The sequence below is a fragment of the Stenella coeruleoalba genome (genome assembly GCF_951394435.1).
Source record: "Stenella coeruleoalba genome assembly, chromosome: 16".
Taxonomy (NCBI): domain Eukaryota; kingdom Metazoa; phylum Chordata; class Mammalia; order Artiodactyla; family Delphinidae; genus Stenella; species Stenella coeruleoalba.
Genome location: NC_137162.1, coordinates 1,307,606 through 1,327,250, shown reverse-complemented (window position 1 = coordinate 1,327,250; position 19,645 = coordinate 1,307,606). Strand labels below are relative to the sequence as shown.

Here is a 19,645-nt window from a genome sequence, read left to right as displayed (position 1 = left end):
ACAGAACGGAAGGGTTGGGATGTCTTTTCCTTAAAAAATAGTCCCTGCAGGGATCAACTGAGTGACAGTATCGCCCTGTGACTCTGCGTGGGCTGAGAGTCCTCCTACTGTGTCTCACCCCAAACCTTGAACATTTTTTAAATTAATTAATTAATTTTAATTTTGGCTGCATGGGGTCTTCGTTGCTGCACGCGGGTTTTCTCGAGTTATGGCGAGCGGGGGCTACTCTTCGTTGCGGTGCACGGGCTTCTCATTACGGTGGCTTCTCTTGTTGCAGAGCACGGGCTCTAGGCGCGCGGGCTTCAGTAGTTGTGGCTGGCGGGCTCTAGAGCACAGGCTCAGCGCATGGGCTTAGCTGCTCCGCGGCATGTGGGATCTTCCCAGACCACATGTCCCCTGTTCCCCTGCTCGAACCCGTGTCCCCTGCATTGGCAGGCGGATTCTTAACCACTGCGCCACCAGGGAAGCCCTGAACTTGTTTTTAAGGGCAGTCAGGAGCAGCTCCCGTGGGCGCATTCCCTCCGCCCCCCCCCCCCCCCCCCCCCCGGCCTGGCCCTCCCGACTCGCCAAATGTTTCAGAGTCAGAGCCTCCTTCCCTGACGTGAGATCGCCCACAGGGCCTGGAAATGTGGCTGGAGTTCCGAAAAACTGTGGTTTCTTCCGTGCGTGGTCCCCGCCTGCCCTTCTGCGGGTTGAGCTGGAGGTCGGAACCCCGGTTTGCCCCGGGGGCGAGCTGCGGAGCTTCGCTGGGGCAGAACGCGCGCCCTCGGCCCAGTTCCGGAGCGTTCAGCACTCCCTGCGTGGACAGCGCCAGCTCCGAGCGGACGCCAGGCCGGGCTGAGGGGTGGGGGGAGGGCTGGGGGGCTGGGGGGGGGGGCGCCAGGCCCGGCTCCGCCCAGTCCACGAGAACTCGCAGACCCCGCCACAGGAGGCTCCAGGAACCGCCGCCCCTCGCCGGCTCCCGCCGTGGCAGCACGGCGGCCGCAGGAGCCAGCAGAGGCTCTGCCCACGTGCCCGGGGATGCGGGGCACAGGAAGGCCCGGGCCGGCCCATGCTTGGCGGAGTCTTCCGCTGCCTGGAGGACGCCTTTGAGAACAAGACGCTGCAGCTGGACGCGCGGGGAGGCGTACACCAGGGTCCGCGAGCAGGAGAGCCCCACAGCGGGCCAAGCTGCCACCAGGAGGGACGCAGCGAGCCAGGCGGAGACGGCCCAGAGGCTGCCGCAAGTCTCCCAGAGAGGCCCAGCGTGGCCCAGGCCCGCGGCCCACAGCAGGTAGTGGCCGCAGTGCAGAGGCGCGGGCATCGGGGCCAGTGAGAGGGGGACGCGGGCCCTGGACTCCCTGAGACGCCACACGTCCACGCCGGAGGCCGCTGGGGCGCAGTCCAGGGGCTCGCCCTCTTCCACCAGCCCCCAGCTCCTCCGAGGGGACGCGAGGGCTCTTCTTCTCCCTGACTGGCCGTGTCTGAGCCTGGACTTCTATCCTGCGCGCCCCCCTCCTCAGAACCTGCCCGGAGGCCTGGCCTCTCCTGCCCTGCTCTGCCTCTCCGGTCCGTCCTGGGTCCTGGGTAGCTCTTTCTCTGTGTGTCTCTCTCGGTCTCTTTCTATCCCTTCTGTGTCTCTCCAACCTCCCACCTGACATCAAGCTTCGCGGGGCTGGCCCTGGGGCAGCCTCACAATGAGGTGTTTCACAGTGAGGTGTCTCCACTGTCCGGTCCCAGGGCCAGCGCATGGCCTGGCGTTCCGATCCCTGCCCGGGCAATACTCCAATGAGCCCGGCTTTGGCCTGAAACATCTTTCCGGACGGAGTCCAGCCTGAGCCTGGACTTGAGATTGCATTCAATCCCCGCGGCCCTGGGTGCCTCGGGTCATCAGGGAGCTGGTGGCGGGCCCTCGGCTGGCCAGGGGGGAAGGGGGTCCTGGCAGGACATTGTCGGAACGCTCACTCTCCATCCCGGGTGCAGACTCTGCACACACACTGGCCGGGACCGGTCGCAACCCTCTCCTCCTGCCCACCCTAAACAAGTTCGCCTCTCGGTCCTCAGCTCGCGCCTAGGGCCGGGGTTGCGGGTACAGTCACCGAGCCCGGCCGGGGCGGGGCTTGAAAGCAGAGCGGCAGCGGCGGGCCGGGGGGCGTGGCCGGGGGCGTGGCCGGGCCGGGGGCGTGGCCGGCAACGGAGCCGCGCGGCCCAGCGCGCTCCCACTTGGACGCCCGGCGCCCCCACGCGCACGCCTGGGCTCTGTGCGCCCCCACGTCGAGGCCTAGCTCGTGCGTCCGCCGCCGGGGACCCCCAGGACCGCAACGCCCGAACCGGGCCGCGCCGGCCAAAGGAGACGGCGGCGCAGCCGGAGGAGCAGGATGTCCTTCCAGGGCAAGAAGAGCATCCCCCGGATCACGGTGAGCTCCGCTCCCGGGGCCCGCTCCGCGCCTCCGGCCCACTGTCCCGGGCGGGACCTGGCCTCTGGGCCCCGGGGAAGACCCTCCCGGCCCTGCGCCGGGCCCCCCTCCCTCCGTGTCCAGCCCCCGCGCTTGCCCCTGTGCCGGCGCGCTCCTTCCCGCCCAGCCCGGGGTCCCCGCGAGCGCCGCGCCGGAACCCCTTTATGGAGCCGGCGCATAGGCCCAGACCCTCCTCTGCTCCCGGCGAGGGCTGGGGCCGGGGGGAGGGCTGGGGCCGGGGGGAGGCCTGCTCCCCAAGCGCAGATGCACCTGCCTCCTCCCCCCCCCCACCCCGCCCCCGTGTGTCCGGGCCTCTCTGGGAGCTCCGATTCGGAGTGGGCCGTCGGTGCGGCCCTTTGTTGACACCCCCGGTCCGGCCTCCGGCCTCGGGGCACAGATATGCCATCCCCATCCTGCGCCCCTCCACCCCGCGCCCACGCCGCCGCCGCACCACCAGGAGCTCTTTGTCCGAGACAAAGCAACTCAACCCGGCCCGGAGCCCTTGGCGACCCGAACCCCTCCATGGAGCCGGGGTTCGGAGCCCCCGGGGTGGCGGGCGGTGGGGGGGGAGAGGAGGTGGCTCGCTAGTCACTGTGCGGGCATCAGGCAGCTCAGGTCCGGGGAGGCGACCCTCTAACAGCACACGCACTGCTGCGGGAGGTCCCACTGTACACCCCGCGCTGCCAGGAAACAAAGCCGCCCCCTCCGTGCGGCCAGGAGCCCAGCGGGAGGGAGGGAGGGAGGGAGGGAAGGATGGAGGGAGGGAGGCGGGCGCCTGGGCGCCAGCTGGACGGTGCCTGGGAACCCACGGATTCAGATCCAGCGGGAGGCAGTGGGATGGCCCAGGGAGTGGCCAGTTCACTTCCTGAGATACTCAGGGAGGAAGAAGCCCTCCCCACCCCTTGCAAACAGGAGAGGGTCAGACCTGCTGCAGGCAGGGAGCCAGCCAGGGCCGGGAGGGGGCCGATCCCGTCTCTGGGCAGCTCAGACTCAAGTGGCTGGTTTAGGGGAACTTCTGCCCTCATCCTGAGGAGCACGGCACCTCATCCTGCTGCATTTCCCCCTTGGCTCCAAACCCAGGAAGGCTCCCAGAATCGGAGTCCAGACGTCTGAGCATTGGAGGGTGGGGGATTGAGCAGGGCACCCAGGCCACAGTCTCTTCCTGTCCAAAGCCTTCCACGTCCTCTTCTTGGGCATCTCTGAGAACGCGCTGGTCCATTGGGGCTGGAGTTGGGGCTGTGGGAGTGGGGGCACTGCAGGGGGAGGCAGGAGGGTCTGAACACTGGCTCAGAAGGTGGGCAAGGTGGGTCCTCGTGATGTGACCTGTCAGGGCTGGGTCTAGGGCCCAGGGGACCGGGCAGTGAGCCTCTGCAGAACCCAGAAGGGAGAGGCCCAGGCAGCTGGGGCCGGGCCATGTGGTAGAGCAGGAGTTGGCGGTAGGTCACACAGTAGGTATTTGCAGCTTCGAGGGCCACGCTGTTTCTGGTGCAGCTGCTCAGCCCTGCAAGAGAGCGGCCCTGGGTGTGAGTGCTCCAGTAAACGCTGAGCTTGGACACTGAAACGTGAACCTCATGGAACTGTTATGAGTCTTGAAAGTCTTCTTGTGACGTCTTTCAACCAGCATAAGAGGCGAGCCATGCTCGGCTCGGGGCTGCACGGGACAGGTCGAGGGCCGTGCTGGCTCGTGGCACCGCTGGCCGCCCTTCTGTAGACCATGCGGTGCTGGTCTTACCGTTAGTCAATAGAAATCTGAGAATTCAGCCCAAACGGTTAGATGTTAATAAGAATAGAGAATGATGTGATAAGGCTCATAAGCGATGAATTATTTATCCTCTCAGCAGATTCATAGGAGAATCTGGCATCAGTCAGTTCTCTTGGCGTCAGGCTGATGGTGTGCAAAGAGCCAGAACCCCCGGCCCGGAGCCCTAGCCTGGCCTCTGGGTGGGCACCCCTGAGCCCCGGGCCAGGTCCCAGAGCCCCTGTGAAACAGCTGTCACTCCGGCCTGGTCAAGTCGCAGAGAGTGGCGGGCGCCAGCACGGGCACGGGGGGAAAGTGCTGCAGGGCTGGGCTCTCGCCGCTTCGCTCTGCTCAGCTCTTTGCTCCTGCTCTGTGTTTCTCTCCGTTTTCTCCACTGAGGTCAGCCCGTCACCCCTGACATCACGCACGGCTCCATTACTGGCTCCCCCTCTGCCTCGCTCCCTCCGTCCTGACCATCAGAAGTGGGCTTATGGCTGCCCGGCTCCGGGCTGCGGGGCGCCCCGAAGAGCTGCCGAACTTGCTGCCACTTTGTTCACCCCCTTGGGCCACCCGCAGGCGGCACCAGAACCGGCAGGCCCCCCGCTGTCCTCCGGGCCCTGCACCCCCATGGCCTCTGCATCAGCAGCCCCTGCTCCCCAACTCCCAGCCTCTCTGGAGTCCATCTCTCATCCGCCCCATAATGCCAGCCCGGGGCCCCACATCTCACCCAGACCACATCAGACCCCACTCCAGCGATGGCCCTGTTTCCATCCTTGAACACCACGGGCTGCTCTCTACAACAGGCTAATGTGAACTCTGTACGATCATTTAAACCCCAGCTTAAGGCCTCCCAGGTGGCGGCCCACTGATTCCCCAAGTCCAGCATGCCCCACTCCTACCCTCCTCCCATTCCCCCCCACCCCCGCCTCGTTTCCTCTCCTTCATCAACCAGACTCTTTCCTGCCTCAGGGCCTTTGCTTGGGCTGTGCCCTGGCCTGAGCTTGAGTCACCTCCAGTTTTAGCTCCTCCAACAGGCCCTTCTCGGTCCCTGAGGCAGTCAGGCCTGTCTCCCATCACGCTGTCACGTCACCTGCTTTGTGCTCTTGCGTCTGTCACCATCTGTGACGGCCATGTGTGTGATGTCTGTCTCCCTCCCCAGGGGTAGGGCCCCTGCCTGCCAGCACTGCCTCAGGGCACAGAGATTCTGGAAGGCGCCCGCCCCAGCTGTCAGCCGGAGCCGCCTCTGTGGGTGGACGAGTAGGGCAGACCTTCCAGGCCAGCAGGGGCGTGTGAGATGTGGTCCACCTCCGCCCTTGGCCTGGGCTTGACAAATTAGGCGACGGGTGTGAGGATGTACGCGTGGTTCACTGCACCGCTGTTCGCACCGCCTCGGCTTTGCCGTGGGGAAGCGGGGGGCTAGCTGGTCGTACACCCTGTGCCTCTGGCGAGGCCAGACTGCCTGACCTGTGTTTGCAGGTCGTGTGCGGGGCCCGTAGGCAGCTGCCCCCCAGGGCCACCGTCTCGGGCCCCCTCTGCCCGCCCTGGGTGCGTGCTGGCTTTCATGCACACAGATTGTGCCTGAGTGTCTCCATCACAACTCCAGGGCAAAGCTTGTGCTCAAGATGCTGTTGAGTCACTTAGTTTGGAGGAAACTTACCCATTTCTTTGTTTCTGATAGAGTGACCGCCTTCTGATCAGAGGCGGGAGGATCGTGAATGATGACCAGTCCTTTTACGCTGACCTGTATGTGGAGGACGGTTTGATAAAGTGAGTTTCTACCTCAGATATCTTCATGGTCATACGTTGATCACACACTACCCAGAAGTTTACTTTTGGGCGAGATCCACGTGAATGGTTCTTTCTTTCCCAAAAGCTCGTTCCCTGGAAATAGCTTTTGCCCAACCCGAGCCTTCAGTGAAGCCTCAGAGACGGAACGATGGCTTCCTCGTTTCTTTGTTCACACAGCTTCGGTATGGTGTGGGGCTCAAAGCAGGTGTTTAATAAATGCTTATCGACCACACCTATCAGCTTGTCTGCTCGTGCCTGTCCAGTAGCTCCAGGGACTTCCCTGGCCGTCCAGTGGTTAAGACTCCACGCTCCCAGTGCAGGGGGTGCGGGTTCGATCCCTGGTCGGGAACTGAGTTCCCACATGCCACGCGGCAGCAACAAAACAAAACAAAGGAGCAGCTCCAGCCTCTGGTCAATAAGCAGCGAGTGGACACCTAAGTGACCGCCACAGGGTTGGCTCCTCCGTGTTGACGGTCCTGAGCCCCAGAGTGTGGACTGGTCAAGTCTTGGCCGTATCGCCCTTTTCCTCAGGGACAAGAGCCCAAGGGCAAGGGTCCCGGCTCTGCATCATTGCCAGGAGCCCGTTCACGTTTGCTCAGGGCTCTTCCTAACCAGCGAAACCTCTGTTGCTTTCAGACAAATCGGAGAAAACCTCATTATCCCTGGGGGCATGAAAACGATTGACGCTCACGGCCTGATGGTCCTGCCGGGCGGAGTGGACGTCCACACAAGGCTGCAGGTGCCCGTCCTGGGCATGACCCCGGCCGATGACTTCTGCCAGGGGACCAAGGCCGCCCTGGCAGGAGGGACCACCATGATATGTGAGTGTCTCCTGTGGGGAGTGTCCATCCCAGCCCGTGGTCCTCTGGCAGGTTTGCATGTCGCAGGAAGAGCTTTCCCTGATGCTGTTTCTCTCAGGCCTCTTTCCCTTTATTACATCTCATTCTAAGAAATCCTTGAGTGCCTGTCTAACCCTGTCCCTCATCCTGAGTCGTGCTGCCTGGGCCAGCTCTGGAGCACGCCTGGGATTTCCACGGGAGCACAGGGGTGTGCGCCCAGTAATTTGTTATTTTCCGGGAAGCTAGCAGCTGGCTAAGGACCAGGTTTGGAAAACCCAAGTGCAGGGGTCGTGTTGCCTGAAATGTCAGACACATTTGCCCCTGAACCTCACACCCTCTGAGGCTTGGTTTGCAGAAACTCCCTGCCCATGTCAAAAGAGCTAAAGACGGAGGCTGTGTTTTAGGAAAAGGATGATGAAAAATACCATTACCCTATCAACAAGCCCCAGAGGTACCGTTTCTTTAGTGCCGACCCTGTGCCAGGGCACGAGCGCCATCCTGATGAGTCTCAGCTCCATGCTCTCCTCGTACAACCCCCTGAGCTGGGCAGAGAAGCCCCAGTTTACAGCTTGTGAGGTGAATTCGCTTGCCCACCGCGAACTTGCTCGTGGCCAGCGCAGGGGCCAGGAAGAGGCACCAGCGTGCAGCCCTCCTCCCGTGGCCTTGAGCACCATCAACTCCGCAGTCCCGAGCACAGACACATCCACTAGGTTAGACCTGGCCTAACACACCCAGTCGAGCCCCGGCTGCACCGCATCCTGGCTGTGACTTCAGACAACACAACTCTCTTTTAGACGCGTCTCGCCTCCCTGGTCTGTCAGGCAAGAGGAAGCGGGCGGAGGATGGAGCAAGTGGGCGCACGTCGTAGCTTTGCTGTGTCCAGCACACAGTGAGCGCTGCCACTGCTGCCGCCGGGAAAGGCTGCTCTGGGGACCCTGGGCTACTTCACAAGTGACATTTAGATGTTGCAAAATCCTGGCCTGGTGTGGCTTACTGAACCACGACGTGGAAGGAAAAACCCAACAGTGGTCCACCTTTTAGTCTGATTAAATCGCGAGGTGCGATTTCAGGCCCTTGGTCCTGCGTGTCATTGGTGGCCCCCCGGGCTGAGCAGGTGCCGTCGTGTTATGTCACCTGCGCCTGCTGGTGCTGAGGCATCAGACCGGCCGTGAGGACAGAGATGCTGCGGGGCTGGGCTGGCCTAGGTGGAGCTGCCCGCAGCTCCAGGCTGGAGCTGTGAGCGGCCTGCAGGGCGGGGCCCTGGGCTCGTGACCTGAGCTGTGGGAAGCAGAGGACCCACGTGCGGGCGCGCTGCAGGAAGGCACGGCATTTGCCTGTAACCCCGGGCGGTGTGCCTTCCCCCCACCCCGCCCCCCGGCCACCGCACTCCCAGCTCTTTCCCTGCACCTGGCAGAGGCTGCGAGCGGGGTTTGGACCTTGGACGCGGGGTTGCCGGCGGGGGGGTGGGGGGGGTGACGGTGCAGAGTCCACGTGCGTTCCCAGTTTCCCCGGGGGGTGGGGTGGGAGCACCGCTCGAGGGCTGTGCGGCCAGTGAGGCAGGAGGGAAGCCAGCCCCGTGCGCTGCTGTGGGCAGGCTCGCGGGTCCAGTGCCACGGACAGTGGTGCCGCCCCTCCCCCTCCAGGGGCACCGCACTCAGGCCAGGCCTGTGCGGGAGGTGGAGGCCTAAACTGCCGCTGGGCTCTTTGGGGGGTGTCCACTGGAGAGTGAGGGCCTCCCCTCTGCTCAGGGAGACGCTGGGGACGAGCGGCGGGAGACGCCTCTTTGGCCAGAACCGACGGGCAGGTTCCCAGCAGCCTCAGCCCGGCGTCGGGTATGAGGCCTCTTCTCTGCTCTTCTCAGACGTGCTTCCCGGTTTCCTGGGAACACGAAGCCGCTCTCCCTCGGAGGCCCAGGTGGTCCCAGTGGCACGGGTGGGGGGCTCGGCTGACCACGCTGTCCCCACAGTGGACCATGTGTTCCCCGACGCGGGTGTGAGCCTGCTCGCAGCCTACGAGCAGTGGCGGGACAGGGCGGACCGTGGAGCCTGCTGTGACTACTCCCTGCACGTGGACATCCCCCGCTGGCACGAGAGCACCAGGGAGGAGCTGGAGGTCCTGGTGAAGGACAAGGGTGAGCGGGACGCCCGGCCGGGCGGAAGGGCAGCTGCAGGGCCTGGCCTCCCCGGCCTCGGGTGGACGCTGTGTGGACCTGAGCCCGGGGCAGGGGGTCGCGAGCTGGGAGAAAGTTGGACAATAGCCATTCGAAGATCTGCTGGGCTGAGAGGTCACCTGCGTCTGAGTCTGGGGACGCATCCCGTAGCTGTTGTCCTCACAAGAGGACACAGCAGGGACTTCCCTGGAGGTCCAGTGGTTAAGACTTCACCTTCCAGCGCAGGGGGTGCGGGTTGGATCCCTAGTTGGGGAGCTAAGATCCCACATGCCTCGCGGTCAGAAAACCAAAACATAAAACGGAAGCAATATTATAAGAAAATTCAATAACGACTTAAAGAAAAAGAGGACACAGCAGTCGCAGCTGTCGCCTCGGTCCTCTTGTGTCTTGGCCCTGGATGAAGGGTAAGCGCTGTAAGCCTTCTTAGCATCTTAAGAGCCTTTAGAAGGAGATGCCTTAAAACCTACTGCCAAAAAAAATCAAAATAAAATAAAACCTACTGCTGCCTCAGCTGAAACAGGACGGTTTACAGATAAGGCTTAATTTTTTTTTTAATCAAAAGTCCTGAAGCTGAAACCACATCAGAGTTTATAGAGGATTTGACAAGTTAGCTGGATGTCGTAACTGAGCTCCAGCGACTGGCTTTGAGGGTGGGCCTAGCGCACAGCCGGGAGAGGAGCTGGAGGGGCTGAGATGGGGGGGTGCTGGCTGCAGACCCCTGGCCGGGCCCTGGAGGCCACAGGGCGCTCCCCACAGGAGACGCTGCCACCCGCCCCACTGTACCTCCGAGGGAGGCAGGGAGGTTCATGGAGGCCATTTCCCAAAGCGCGACGGTCCTCACACCAGTAGCCTTTGGCATTTAGGACCCCCAACCTGGGGGTGGGCAGGGGGCTCTCAGCCTCTGCACCTCATTCCAGGCAGTGGCTCCGCCACCCGGGTTGTTCCTTAACAGGATCGGGAGGCCTGCGGCCTTGCAGCTCCGAGCAGAGGTAGAAACCAGGCACCTGCCGCCACCACCCTCCTGCCGGGGCAGAGCGCTGGTCCTGGCCTGCTGCATGGCGTCCAGGGACAGGCCTGCATGCTGACCAGTAGCCTCCACCAGGCGCCCTGGGGCGGGTTGTCACCTGGGGGGTCGGCTCGTGTAGCACTGGGTGACAGTTTCCCCCGCGTGCCTTTGCTCAAGGTCGCACTTTCGACCCAGCGAGATGACAGGGAGGAGGGCGGGGCCGCGCGCCGCTGGTTTGGATGGTGGGGGGTCAGGTGAGTCCCCAGCTGGTCCCGAGTCCACACAGCACAGGAGCTCGACCCTGGCCTGATGGGCCCCTGACGCCGCGGGCAGCCAGTCCTGTTCCTTCTGCTTTTCCTGAGGGCCTGAGCAGGCGCTGTGAGCGGGACCTGGCAGGTGCCACTGAGGCCCGCAGGCCAGTGGCCAACATGAGGGCCACCCCAGCGCCCAGTGCGGGAGGGGCTCCTGTGCAGCCCGGGCGGAGCTCAGGCAGCGAGCCTGCAGCTCACGGCTCCCTTCCGTCCGGGGGGCATGGGGCTCCCGGGGCTCCCAGGGGCCATGGGGGTTTAGCAGGTGGGGGCGGGGTCTCACCTGGCTCTGCCACTGGGGAACAATTGGTTCCTGACCCCAGAGCTCGAGGAGCAGGAGGCGCCGGGGTGACTCTGTCCCCATCCCGGCCCGGGAGAGTGTGGGGCTGGTCCCCCAGGGCCACCAGGCCAGCTGGTGGGGCCCCTGGAGCTCGGGGAGAAGTGGAGGCTCCTGGCATCCACCCCTCCTGCCTCCCCCCAGGTGTGAACTCCTTCCTGGTCTTCATGGCATACAAGGACAGGTACCAGTGCACGGACGGCCAGGTAAGGCCAGGTTTCGAGTGGGGGAGCGAGCAGGTGTCTCATGCTGCTGTGGATGGGAGACACACAGCCTCACGCAGCCCATGTGCCTCTCCCCAGATGTACGAGATCTTCAGTGTCATCCGGGACCTGGGAGCCGTGGCCCAAGTGCACGCGGAGAACGGCGACATCGTGGACGAGGTGTGGGCGGGGCTGGCGGGGTGACCCCTGCCCACTTGGGTGTGAGCACTGATCCCACAAACCCTGACGGAGGGAACCTGGAACTTGACCCAGTAAATGGCTTGCCCAGGTCAAAGGGACAGCAGGCAGGGCGTCAGGGAGTCTGGGGGGCTCTTGGCCATAACAGATTTTTCCATGATCATCACGCTTCTGATCAAAAAGCCTCCAAAACCAGGGACTTCCCTGGCGATCCAGTGGATGCGATTCTGCACTTCCACCGCAGGGGGCGCAGCTTCCATCCCTGGTTGGTGGCGGAGCTCCTATGCTTCGCGGTGTGGCCAAAAAAAAAAAAAATTCTCCGAAATCAAAGTGTTGCTTCTTGGTGAGGGGTGCCGAGACTGGGGTCTCCGAGCCCTCCGCCCCCTGGACTGAGGCCCCTCCCATGAGCACACCTGTTGGGTTAGTGGCGCTGTCCTCAGTCGCGCCCCAAGCTGCCTGGGTGGTGCCTGGCCCTGCTGCGCACGCCCCCACCTTCCCTGTGGGCCCAGGGCTGTGAAGGGGGTGCCCCCAGCCTCTGCCCCTCACCCCGTTTTCCCGTCCGCCCACAGGTGCAGGTTGGGTGGGGCGCCCAGGATCTTCCAGGCCTCCTGGGGACCTGGCGGGAGGTCGCACACACACGGCCACCTCCCCAACATTCCAGACCCACAGAGAAGCTTCCTGGGACCCGTAGGGCTCTGCCCCTCCCAAGTTCAACGGGAGGGTGGTGACACTCAGGAGGGGCATGTGGGGTTCCGGGCATCGGGTACTGTATGTGTTTCCAGGGTTCGAGGCCAGGCCTGGCAGGAGACGTCGTGGGTCACGCTTAGTGTTCAGGACGCTGGGCCGCGAGTGCCGGGGAGGCTTATTAGGGGGTCGGTGGGATTCTGCTCCCCCATTCTCCACGCCGAAGCTCGTTTACACCGTAGGGTGCTGTAGTATGAGTGAGCTTGAGTGAGCTTGCCCAAGAAGAAGCCCCGTCCCCGACTGCGCACAGCCGCCACGCACACCCCGCCGCGCATGCCCCATCCACGCACTCCCCGCCGCACACGCCCCCGCCGCGCACGCCCCCGACCGCACTCCCCCGCCGTGCATGCTCCCGCCACGCACACCCCGTCGCGCATGCCCCATCCACGCACACCCCGCCGCGCACGCCCCCGCTGTGCACGCCCCCGACCACACTCCCCGCCGCGCATGCCCCCGCCACGCACAGCCCGCCGCGCACGCCCCCGACCGCACTAACCTCCGCGCATGCCCCCGCCACGCACACCCCGACGCGCACGCCCCCGACGCTCACCCACTGGGGAAACAACACGGCAGGCAAAGCTGTGGGGTCTTGTCCCCTCATTTAGCGGGCCTGCGACCTTGGGCAAGTCCTTGCCCTTTGCAAGCCCCGTTCTCTCATCTGTAATTGGGGGCGCTGGAGTCACTCCACTTCGGGACCCCTCTGCTCCATTCTGAGTTCTCTGGGATTGGTGATCCTCAGGGGCCTGGAAGTCTGGGCTCATCTCGGGGAGCACGGGTCGTCTCGGGGTCGGGGTGTTCCGGGCTGTGTCCAGGCTGGAACGTGGTGTGTATTTAGGAGCAGAAGCGGCTGCTGGAACTCGGCATCACCGGCCCCGAGGGCCACGTGCTCAGCCGCCCAGAGGAGGTAGGTGTGAGCTTGCTGGGAACACTCCCCCGACTGGGCCTCCATCAGGGGTTGGGTCAGGCCCCGTGGTCCCGGCAGGGCTGTGATCCCTCTGTCCTCGTCTGGAGGCGTGAATCAAGGCTCACGTCCCCTCCTACCACTGGTCACCCTGAGGCCTTTATGCGAGGCGAAGAAGATGGCGTGGTCAGCCCTGGGGTCTGCACGGGTCGGCCCAGATTCTGGGCACCGAGCCCCAGGCTGGGGTCCTCACCCGCCCAGGGGTGCTTCTTCTGGGCCCGGGATCCATGGGTGGGCCGGGGGCATCTCATGCCCATACTGGTCAGGAGGCCCTAGTGTTCTCGTGTGGCCTGAGCGCCCCCATCCCCAGGTGGAGGCTGAGGCCGTGTACCGCGCTGTCACCGTAGCCAAGCAGGCCAACTGTCCCCTGTACGTCACCAAGGTGATGAGCAAGGCTGCGGCCGACGTGATCGCCCAAGCCAAGCGCAGAGGTGAGCGGTGGCCCGGACCGGGGCGCGGGGCCAGGGTCTCTCTGGGGGTCTGTCACGTCCTCGGCTTCCCGGGGCTGGGCCAGCTGGACAGAGGCTCAGCGCAGGCAGACCCCACGGGGATGCAGCGGCTGCTCAGCCAGCCTCTTCATGCTGGGGTGGCCTCTGGTGCGGGGTCACCAGGGCTGTGGCCGGCGGGAGATGTGGGCACCTGGTCCTTGTGTGGGGCGGGTGGCCCGAGTCTCCCCTCTTGTCCGAACAGCAGTGGAGCACCGGGGGGCCTTGAAGCAAAAGTGAGGCCTAGCGGCCCTGTTTGCACAGAAGTGAGCGTCAGAGCTGTGCTCCGTGTGTGCGTGTGTCTGTGTGCGCGACGTGTGTGGCATGTGTCTGTGTTTGTGTGTGTGTGTGTGTGTGTGTGCGCGCGTGGTGTGAATGGTGCATGAGAATAGATTCTCATGTCGTGTAAGGGAGCCTGGCTCAGCTGACCCTGGGGGCCCATGTTACTGTCCGCTGGACACATCCTGCGTCCAGGAGCTGGGGTGCGGGTCCTGAGGGCTGGATGCCCTCTGGCCCTGGAAGCCCAGGCCATGGAGGAGGCAGGGGGGTCACTGACGGAGCCAGGTCCTTGCACAGAGGCTGTGGCCAGGCGGGCCGGGCAGTCAGTTGACGGTGTCTCACTGCAGCCTGTGGCCCCAGCAGGGGTGTGAGGCAGCAGGGACAGAGGACCCACTTCGGGAGCCCCAGGTGGCCTGGGCCGGGCACCCCCAGAGCAGGGGAAAAGCTGTCGCAAAAGGCTTGGGGGATCGAGGGGCAGTTTGCGTCAGCCCTGGGACCACAGGGCCAGACCCAGCCCACGATGCAGGCCGGGTCAGGGGGGCGTTCCCAGGCCCTGTCTGGGTCTGGGGACATGGGGGCCGGCAGTGCCCCTCACGGCCTCACCGCAGGGGTGGTCGTGGTCGGGGAGCCCATCACCGCCAGCCTGGGCACCGACGGTTCCCACTACTGGGGCAAGAACTGGGCCAAGGCCGCAGCCTTCGTCACGTCACCCCCCCTCAACCCGGACCCCAGCACTGCAGACCACCTCGCCTCCCTGCTGTCCAGGTAAGGAGCTGCCTACGTGCCCCTCGCCCTGGCCTGGCCTGTGCCCGCCGGCAGCTCCAGGCCTCTTGCGTCCGGAGACTCCACCCCGGGGTCCTTGCCCTCCCACCTGCGCCCTGAGGCCCCAGCTCTGCCCTCTCCGACAACCTCTCCCCCACCCCCCGTGGGCCGAGCAGCCGGGTAGGGGTGGAGCCAGCTGGGCCTTTGGCGGCTCAGGAAGGACAGGCCCCTCTGGGCTCTGACTCCGGCTCTCCTCAGCGGGGACCTCCAGGTGACCGGCAGTGCCCACTGCACCTTCACCACTGCCCAGAAGGCCGTCGGCAGGGACAACTTCACGCTCATCCCCGAGGGCACCAACGGCGTGGAGGAGCGCATGTCTGTGGTCTGGGAGAAATGCGTGGTGAGTGCAGAAGTGGGGACGCAGGGTCCTCCCCACAGAATGCTGCCTGTTCATCAGAGAGGGAAGCCCCTTGAGCGGCAGATTCACCAGAGCAGAGGTCGGGGCTCATGGGCCCCAGGGTGTTGTCCCCCCAGCCTTGCCATCCAGGGCTCCCTAGACATTTGCTTCTGGTCCTAATGCACACGACCCAGGGAGAGCGGGGTCCCTGCCCTGGTGGAATTACACTCCGCAACGTGTCCCAAGAGGCCTGAGATTTCCTCAGACATGCATCTCGCTCAGAGGGTCCTGCCCACAGCCTCTGCCCCCATGACCCCAGCCCCAGTCCTGAGCCCTTCCCTGAGCTGAGGCCCTGACCCCAGGCTCCTGGCCACCCCAGGGGGATGGTCGCGTCCTTTGGGGACACAGACATCATCGTGGAAGCATCAGCATTCATTTGCCCACAAAGTGAGCATGGAGACCAGCTTGGTGCCCAGGAAGAACCAGACCTGCAGGCACGACTGAGGCACACGACACGCGGCCTAGGGGACAGGGGCCACCTCCACACAAGAGCCCCGAGACCAGACCCCGCCTGCGGTCAGGAAGGGCGCCCCCCGACTCACCCCCGCTTCTTACTTCTCAGGCCTCAGGGAAGATGGACGAGAATGAGTTTGTTGCTGTGACCAGTACAAATGCAGCCAAAATCTTCAATTTTTACCCAAGGAAGGGGCGGGTGGCCGTAGGCGCCGACGCCGACCTGGTCATATGGAACCCCAAGGCCACGAAAGTCATGTCTGCCCAGAGCCACCACCTGGTGAGAGAAGCCTGGGCCCACGTCGGGGGCGGGGCCTGGGGAGCCCCGCAGCCTTCCTGGGGGTTGGGCAGAGCAGCGGAGGCGGGAGGGTGAGCCCTCTGCTGGCTCCTCCCGGACCGCTCTGTGCTCTGAGAACCATGCCTCAGGGGCAGGGGTGCAGGGCGCGGCAGCCACTCCCTCTGAATCCCGGCCCGGCCGAGTGGGCGCCCTGCTCGGGGGTCCTGGATCAGGAGAACGCTGAGCAGCCCCTGGCTGTTCTCCCCAGAACGTGGAGTACAACATTTTCGAAGGCGTCGAGTGCCGAGGAGCCCCCGTGGTGGTCATAAGTCAGGGCAGGGTCGTGCTGGAGGACGGGGCGCTGTTCGTCACCCCCGGGTCTGGCCGCTTCATTCCGCGGAAGACCTTCCCCGACTTCGTCTACAAGAGGATAAAGGCTCGCAACAGGGTAAGGCCTGAGCCCGGCAGGCGGGTGGGCATGAGCTCTCAGGCCTCCTCCGGGTCAGCCCTGCCCACGGCCACTGTCAGGAAAGCACAGCGGCCCCATTGCTCTGGGCACTTCTTAGCGGTTCGCCCGCGTTCGTTACCAGGCAGCCCGCGTCACTGTAGAAAGCGTGGGTGTGAAGCAAAAAAACCGCCTCGTAGCCACCCCCCAGGTACACTGCCACTAAGGCTAGCAGAGCCCGCCCAGGATTTCCCCGGGAGCAGACGTGGATGTTAATAAATTAAGGAAGGAGAACACGTGGTTTAGCGGCATCCATGAACCTGGAAGTCGTGAGCCCTCGTCTTCCCACGCGGGCGTGGCCGGCTGCCCGCGGAGTCTGGCGGATGCACCAGGTGTCCACCCAGGCCCCGCGCTGCACGCACAGGTGGTTCACGCATGCGCACAGTCACACACACACACACAGCTGCACACGTGGTTACTGTACGCTCTGGTTTGCTTTATCCCAGCCCTGTTTCCAGTTTTCTAGACTAAAGACGTGTCTGAGCTTGTGTGAGGAGGGATGGCTTTCGGGCTGGGCTGAGGGCCAGGTGCTGGTCTCCTTCCCAGGAAAGGAGAGCGGAGGCTTCCCTAACTCGCAGACGCTTCTGTCTCAGGCTGCAGGGCCCACACCACGGCTGCTGCCCACATCTGACCTGGGCACAGCACCCCCTCCTCCCTCAGGGTTCGAGCAGGGCTGAGAGGCAGGGTCCAGGGCAGAGGGCTGGGCATCGCACCCCTTGGGGTGAGGTCCAGGGCACCCCTGGGCATTGGCCACTGGGAAGCTCCCCGTCGCACACCCGGGGTGATGGCAGACCCGAATCTGCAGAACTCCACACCCCACAGTTGCTCTTGCCCTGCGCCCCTGCCCCACTGTGACCCCTGCAGGGCAGGATCTGGTTCAGCCCCACAGTCACGAGTGTGAGCCACAAATCCCCAGGCAGGTGCCAGCTGCAGACACAAGCACAGCGGAAGTCTTCGCCTCGACGCTCGGACTGTTGGTCCGTCATGGTGGCCACTGGGAAGGGCCTCTGCCTCTGGCGGCCATTTTCAGGGAGGGCAGGACCCAGGGCCACCACCTCAGGGCTTCCTCAGGAACACAGCGGGGGCTGCGTGGGGGCCACAGTACGGTGGGTACTGAGGAGGCAGGGACTATGTTGGGACCAGTTTCTGATTCCAAAAGGAGCCTCCTCTGCAGGCCACCCCTGTCCGAGCATCTCCTCCAGCTCGGGGCACTGCTGCCCAGCCTCGGGGGAGGGAGGTACGTGTCCACACTCGCGGGTTGTCACCCGTTGGCGGGGAGCCCCCTGCCCTCGAGCCCGGGGCCCGCGCAGCACCCCCTCATGCCAGTCTCTCGGCCCACAGCTGGCAGAGATCCACGGTGTGCCCCGAGGCCTCTACGACGGGCTGGTCCACGAGGTGATGGTGCCCACCAAGCCGGGGGCCGGTGTGCAGGCCCGCGCCTGCCCGGGGAAGATCTCAGTCCCACCCGTTCGCAACCTGCACCAGTCGGGGTTCAGTCTGTCTGGTGAGTTGAGCCCAGCGTCTGTGGGACCCGAGGACCACGTGGGAGTCCAGCCTCCAGCCCCTCACTGCCCCATAGCACAGAGGCACACATGTGAGGTGCATAAGGATGGGGCCTGGGGGCTTCAAGGGCTCTGGGGGCCCGGGGTGCAGCCACCAGGCTCAGGCCTCTGATCAGGGTCTCAGCTGTGCTCCCAGCATGCTGGGATTCTAAGAGAAGCTCTGAGCCCCAGGGTCTCCCTGCACACGGGGCCAGACCCTCCCTCTCTCTTCCCAGCCCTTGGTTGGGAGCCCACCAGCCCCTGACATCCTGTCTCCGCCTCCCTACTGGGGAGGTGATGGACGTCCCTGCGTGCCCCCTGGGGATGTAGGGCCAGGGGCGGGTCCCCTTTGGAATCCAGCATCATCCTAAAGGCTAAAGACAGCCTTCTCCCATCATGGGGGTCGGTGCGGGGCAAGACCCGTGGGCGGGGCAAGCAGGACTGGCCCAGCCTCTGCTCCTCCGGACCGGATTCCCAGAGGGTCAACCTTGACCTCCAGTCTCTGGCCGCATGCACACCTGGCCTCACTTGCCTGCTCATCTGAGGCCTCAGTGGTGGGAGTGCCTGACCGGTGGCCTGGCTGAGCTGCCAGGGCCGTCGGGGAGCGTGGGGGGCCTGCAGTGTGGGGCTGTGGCTCCGCATCCCTGGCCTCGCGGGTGTGGCCTGGTTGCGTCACGTCCCCAGCGCCACTTCCACTCCTGGCTTCCCCACAGGCTCTCAGGCCGATGACCATATCGCCAGGCGCACGGCTCAGAAGATCATGGCGCCACCTGGCGGCCGCTCCAACATCACATCCCTGTCCTAGGTGCTGCACGTGCCCGCGGCGGGCGCGCCTGTGGGCGACAGCCACTCCCCTCTGTTCCCTTCCCCTCGTTGAACCTATTTTGAAAGGTGCCTGGCCTCACCTTCCCCTCCCCAGAAACTCTCTTCTTGGGGTCCCAGGTCCTGTTATCAGGAGCCCCCGCAGGAGAGGCTGAATTTGGGGAGGTTTCACTGCCAGGGCAAGGAGGCTGGACATGGTGGCGGGGACAGCTCAGGTGGCCCTGAGCCCGGGTGCCAGGTGCCTCAGGAAGACAGGGGCCTCCTAGGATGCCCAGGGCAGCCGGGCCAGGATGAAAGGCTGGGGGTGTTTTGCCCTCGTCCCTATCAGGAATCACTGCCCTGAGGACCCCCAGCTCTGCCACCTGCTCCCACGGGCAGAGGTGCGGCCCGTCCCTGTGTGCCTTAGCGCAGGCAGGAGCGCCCCGGCCCTGCCCAGAGCTGCTGTGACTCCAGGGACCCACCAGGAACACAGTGTAGGGCAGCTGCCAGCAGGACTTCTGCAGATTCGCCTGTACACTTTTCCAGGGGCCAAACCTCTGCTTCCATAGAGCCCTTGTCCAGGGCATTTTAGGGCCCTTTAGCTGAGATGCTTTCCTTTTACTGAGTGTACGTCGCAGTAGTTTATTAGAACAGCAGATTTGTGTGGTGAGGACGCCTGTAGCCAGGAACCTGCCTGCCACCCATAGCCCAGCAGCGCTGTGCCCCAGTCCATGGGACTCAAGTCGATTAAAGGCATCTGGGCTGGAAGCGTGTGGAGAGCCCCGACTTCTCTACCCCTGCGCCATCCCCTGGGGGTTCACGCTTGGGATGCTGGGGAGTACCCTGCAGCCCCCTGGCCTGGCTTCGAGCTGTGAGGCCGGACCTCGAGACCACCTGCAGGGCCAGCTGTGCTTAGCCTCCGGGCATGGGCAGGGCTGGGTCGGAGCCATGGGGAGGCTCTCTGCCTCTCAGGGAAGGGGCCCCAGGCCTGCAGGTCAGAGACAGGCAGACATTCAGAGGGGGAGGGGTGGTTGGGAGGATGCCGCCTACATTCTGCTTGATGGGCCCAAGCCAGCCCAGCAGGTTGGGGGCAGCGTGACCCCTGGGGACCCGCCGGGAACAGCACGATGAGCTCACACCTCCAGTGGGCAGCGGCGGGGGGAGGTGTAGCCTACATTCTGCTCCTGTAAGGCAGAGCAGCCCAGGGTTCTGAGCCAGACCCATGGGCTGAGCTGCACCAGAACCTTCTAGAAGATGGAACTGCTGGGTTGGCCTCCTGGCCTCAGCCTCTTTCTCATAAAAACGGCGCCAGTCCCCCAGATGTGGGACGCTCCCAGGAGGGGTCTTCACCCCAAGAG

General features: G+C 64.5%; 1 protein-coding gene across 6 annotated transcripts; it reads left to right on the top strand.

Annotated features, from left to right (window-relative positions):
- The first annotated feature begins 2,242 nt into the window (after nt 1-2,242).
- Nucleotides 2,243-19,291, top strand: DPYSL4 (dihydropyrimidinase like 4). 6 transcript variants are annotated; one of them, XM_079900115.1, is made up of 14 exons: nt 2,243-2,396; nt 5,852-5,940; nt 6,598-6,782; nt 8,767-8,931; nt 10,766-10,827; nt 10,924-11,004; nt 12,602-12,670; nt 13,038-13,158; nt 14,100-14,256; nt 14,512-14,653; nt 15,273-15,443; nt 15,709-15,888; nt 16,810-17,449; nt 18,200-19,291. In XM_079900115.1, the coding sequence occupies exons 1-14, from the start codon at nt 2,358-2,360 to the stop codon at nt 18,289-18,291; spliced, it is 2,193 nt and encodes a 730-aa protein (XP_079756241.1). In that variant the 5' UTR covers nt 2,243-2,357; the 3' UTR covers nt 18,292-19,291. The 6 variants fall into 6 exon arrangements, with proteins under 6 accessions (XP_079756241.1, XP_079756240.1, XP_079756237.1 ...); XM_079900114.1 differs by lacking the exon at nt 18,200-19,291 and having other exon boundaries at nt 16,810-17,838; XM_079900111.1 differs by lacking the exon at nt 18,200-19,291 and having other exon boundaries at nt 10,766-11,004; nt 16,810-17,838.
- Nucleotides 19,292-19,645: the final 354 nt, after the last annotated feature.

Coding starts and splice junctions, on each gene's coding strand:
- DPYSL4 (XM_079900110.1), top strand. CDS start 10,216: ATGGTGGGGGGTCAGGTGAGTCCCCAGCTGGTCCCGAGTCCACACAGC. Junction 13,159..14,099: donor CGCCCAAGCCAAGCGCAGAG/GTGAGCGGTGGC, acceptor GCCTCACCGCAG/GGGTGGTCGTGGTCGGGGAG. Junction 14,654..15,272: donor TGGTCTGGGAGAAATGCGTG/GTGAGTGCAGAA, acceptor CTTACTTCTCAG/GCCTCAGGGAAGATGGACGA.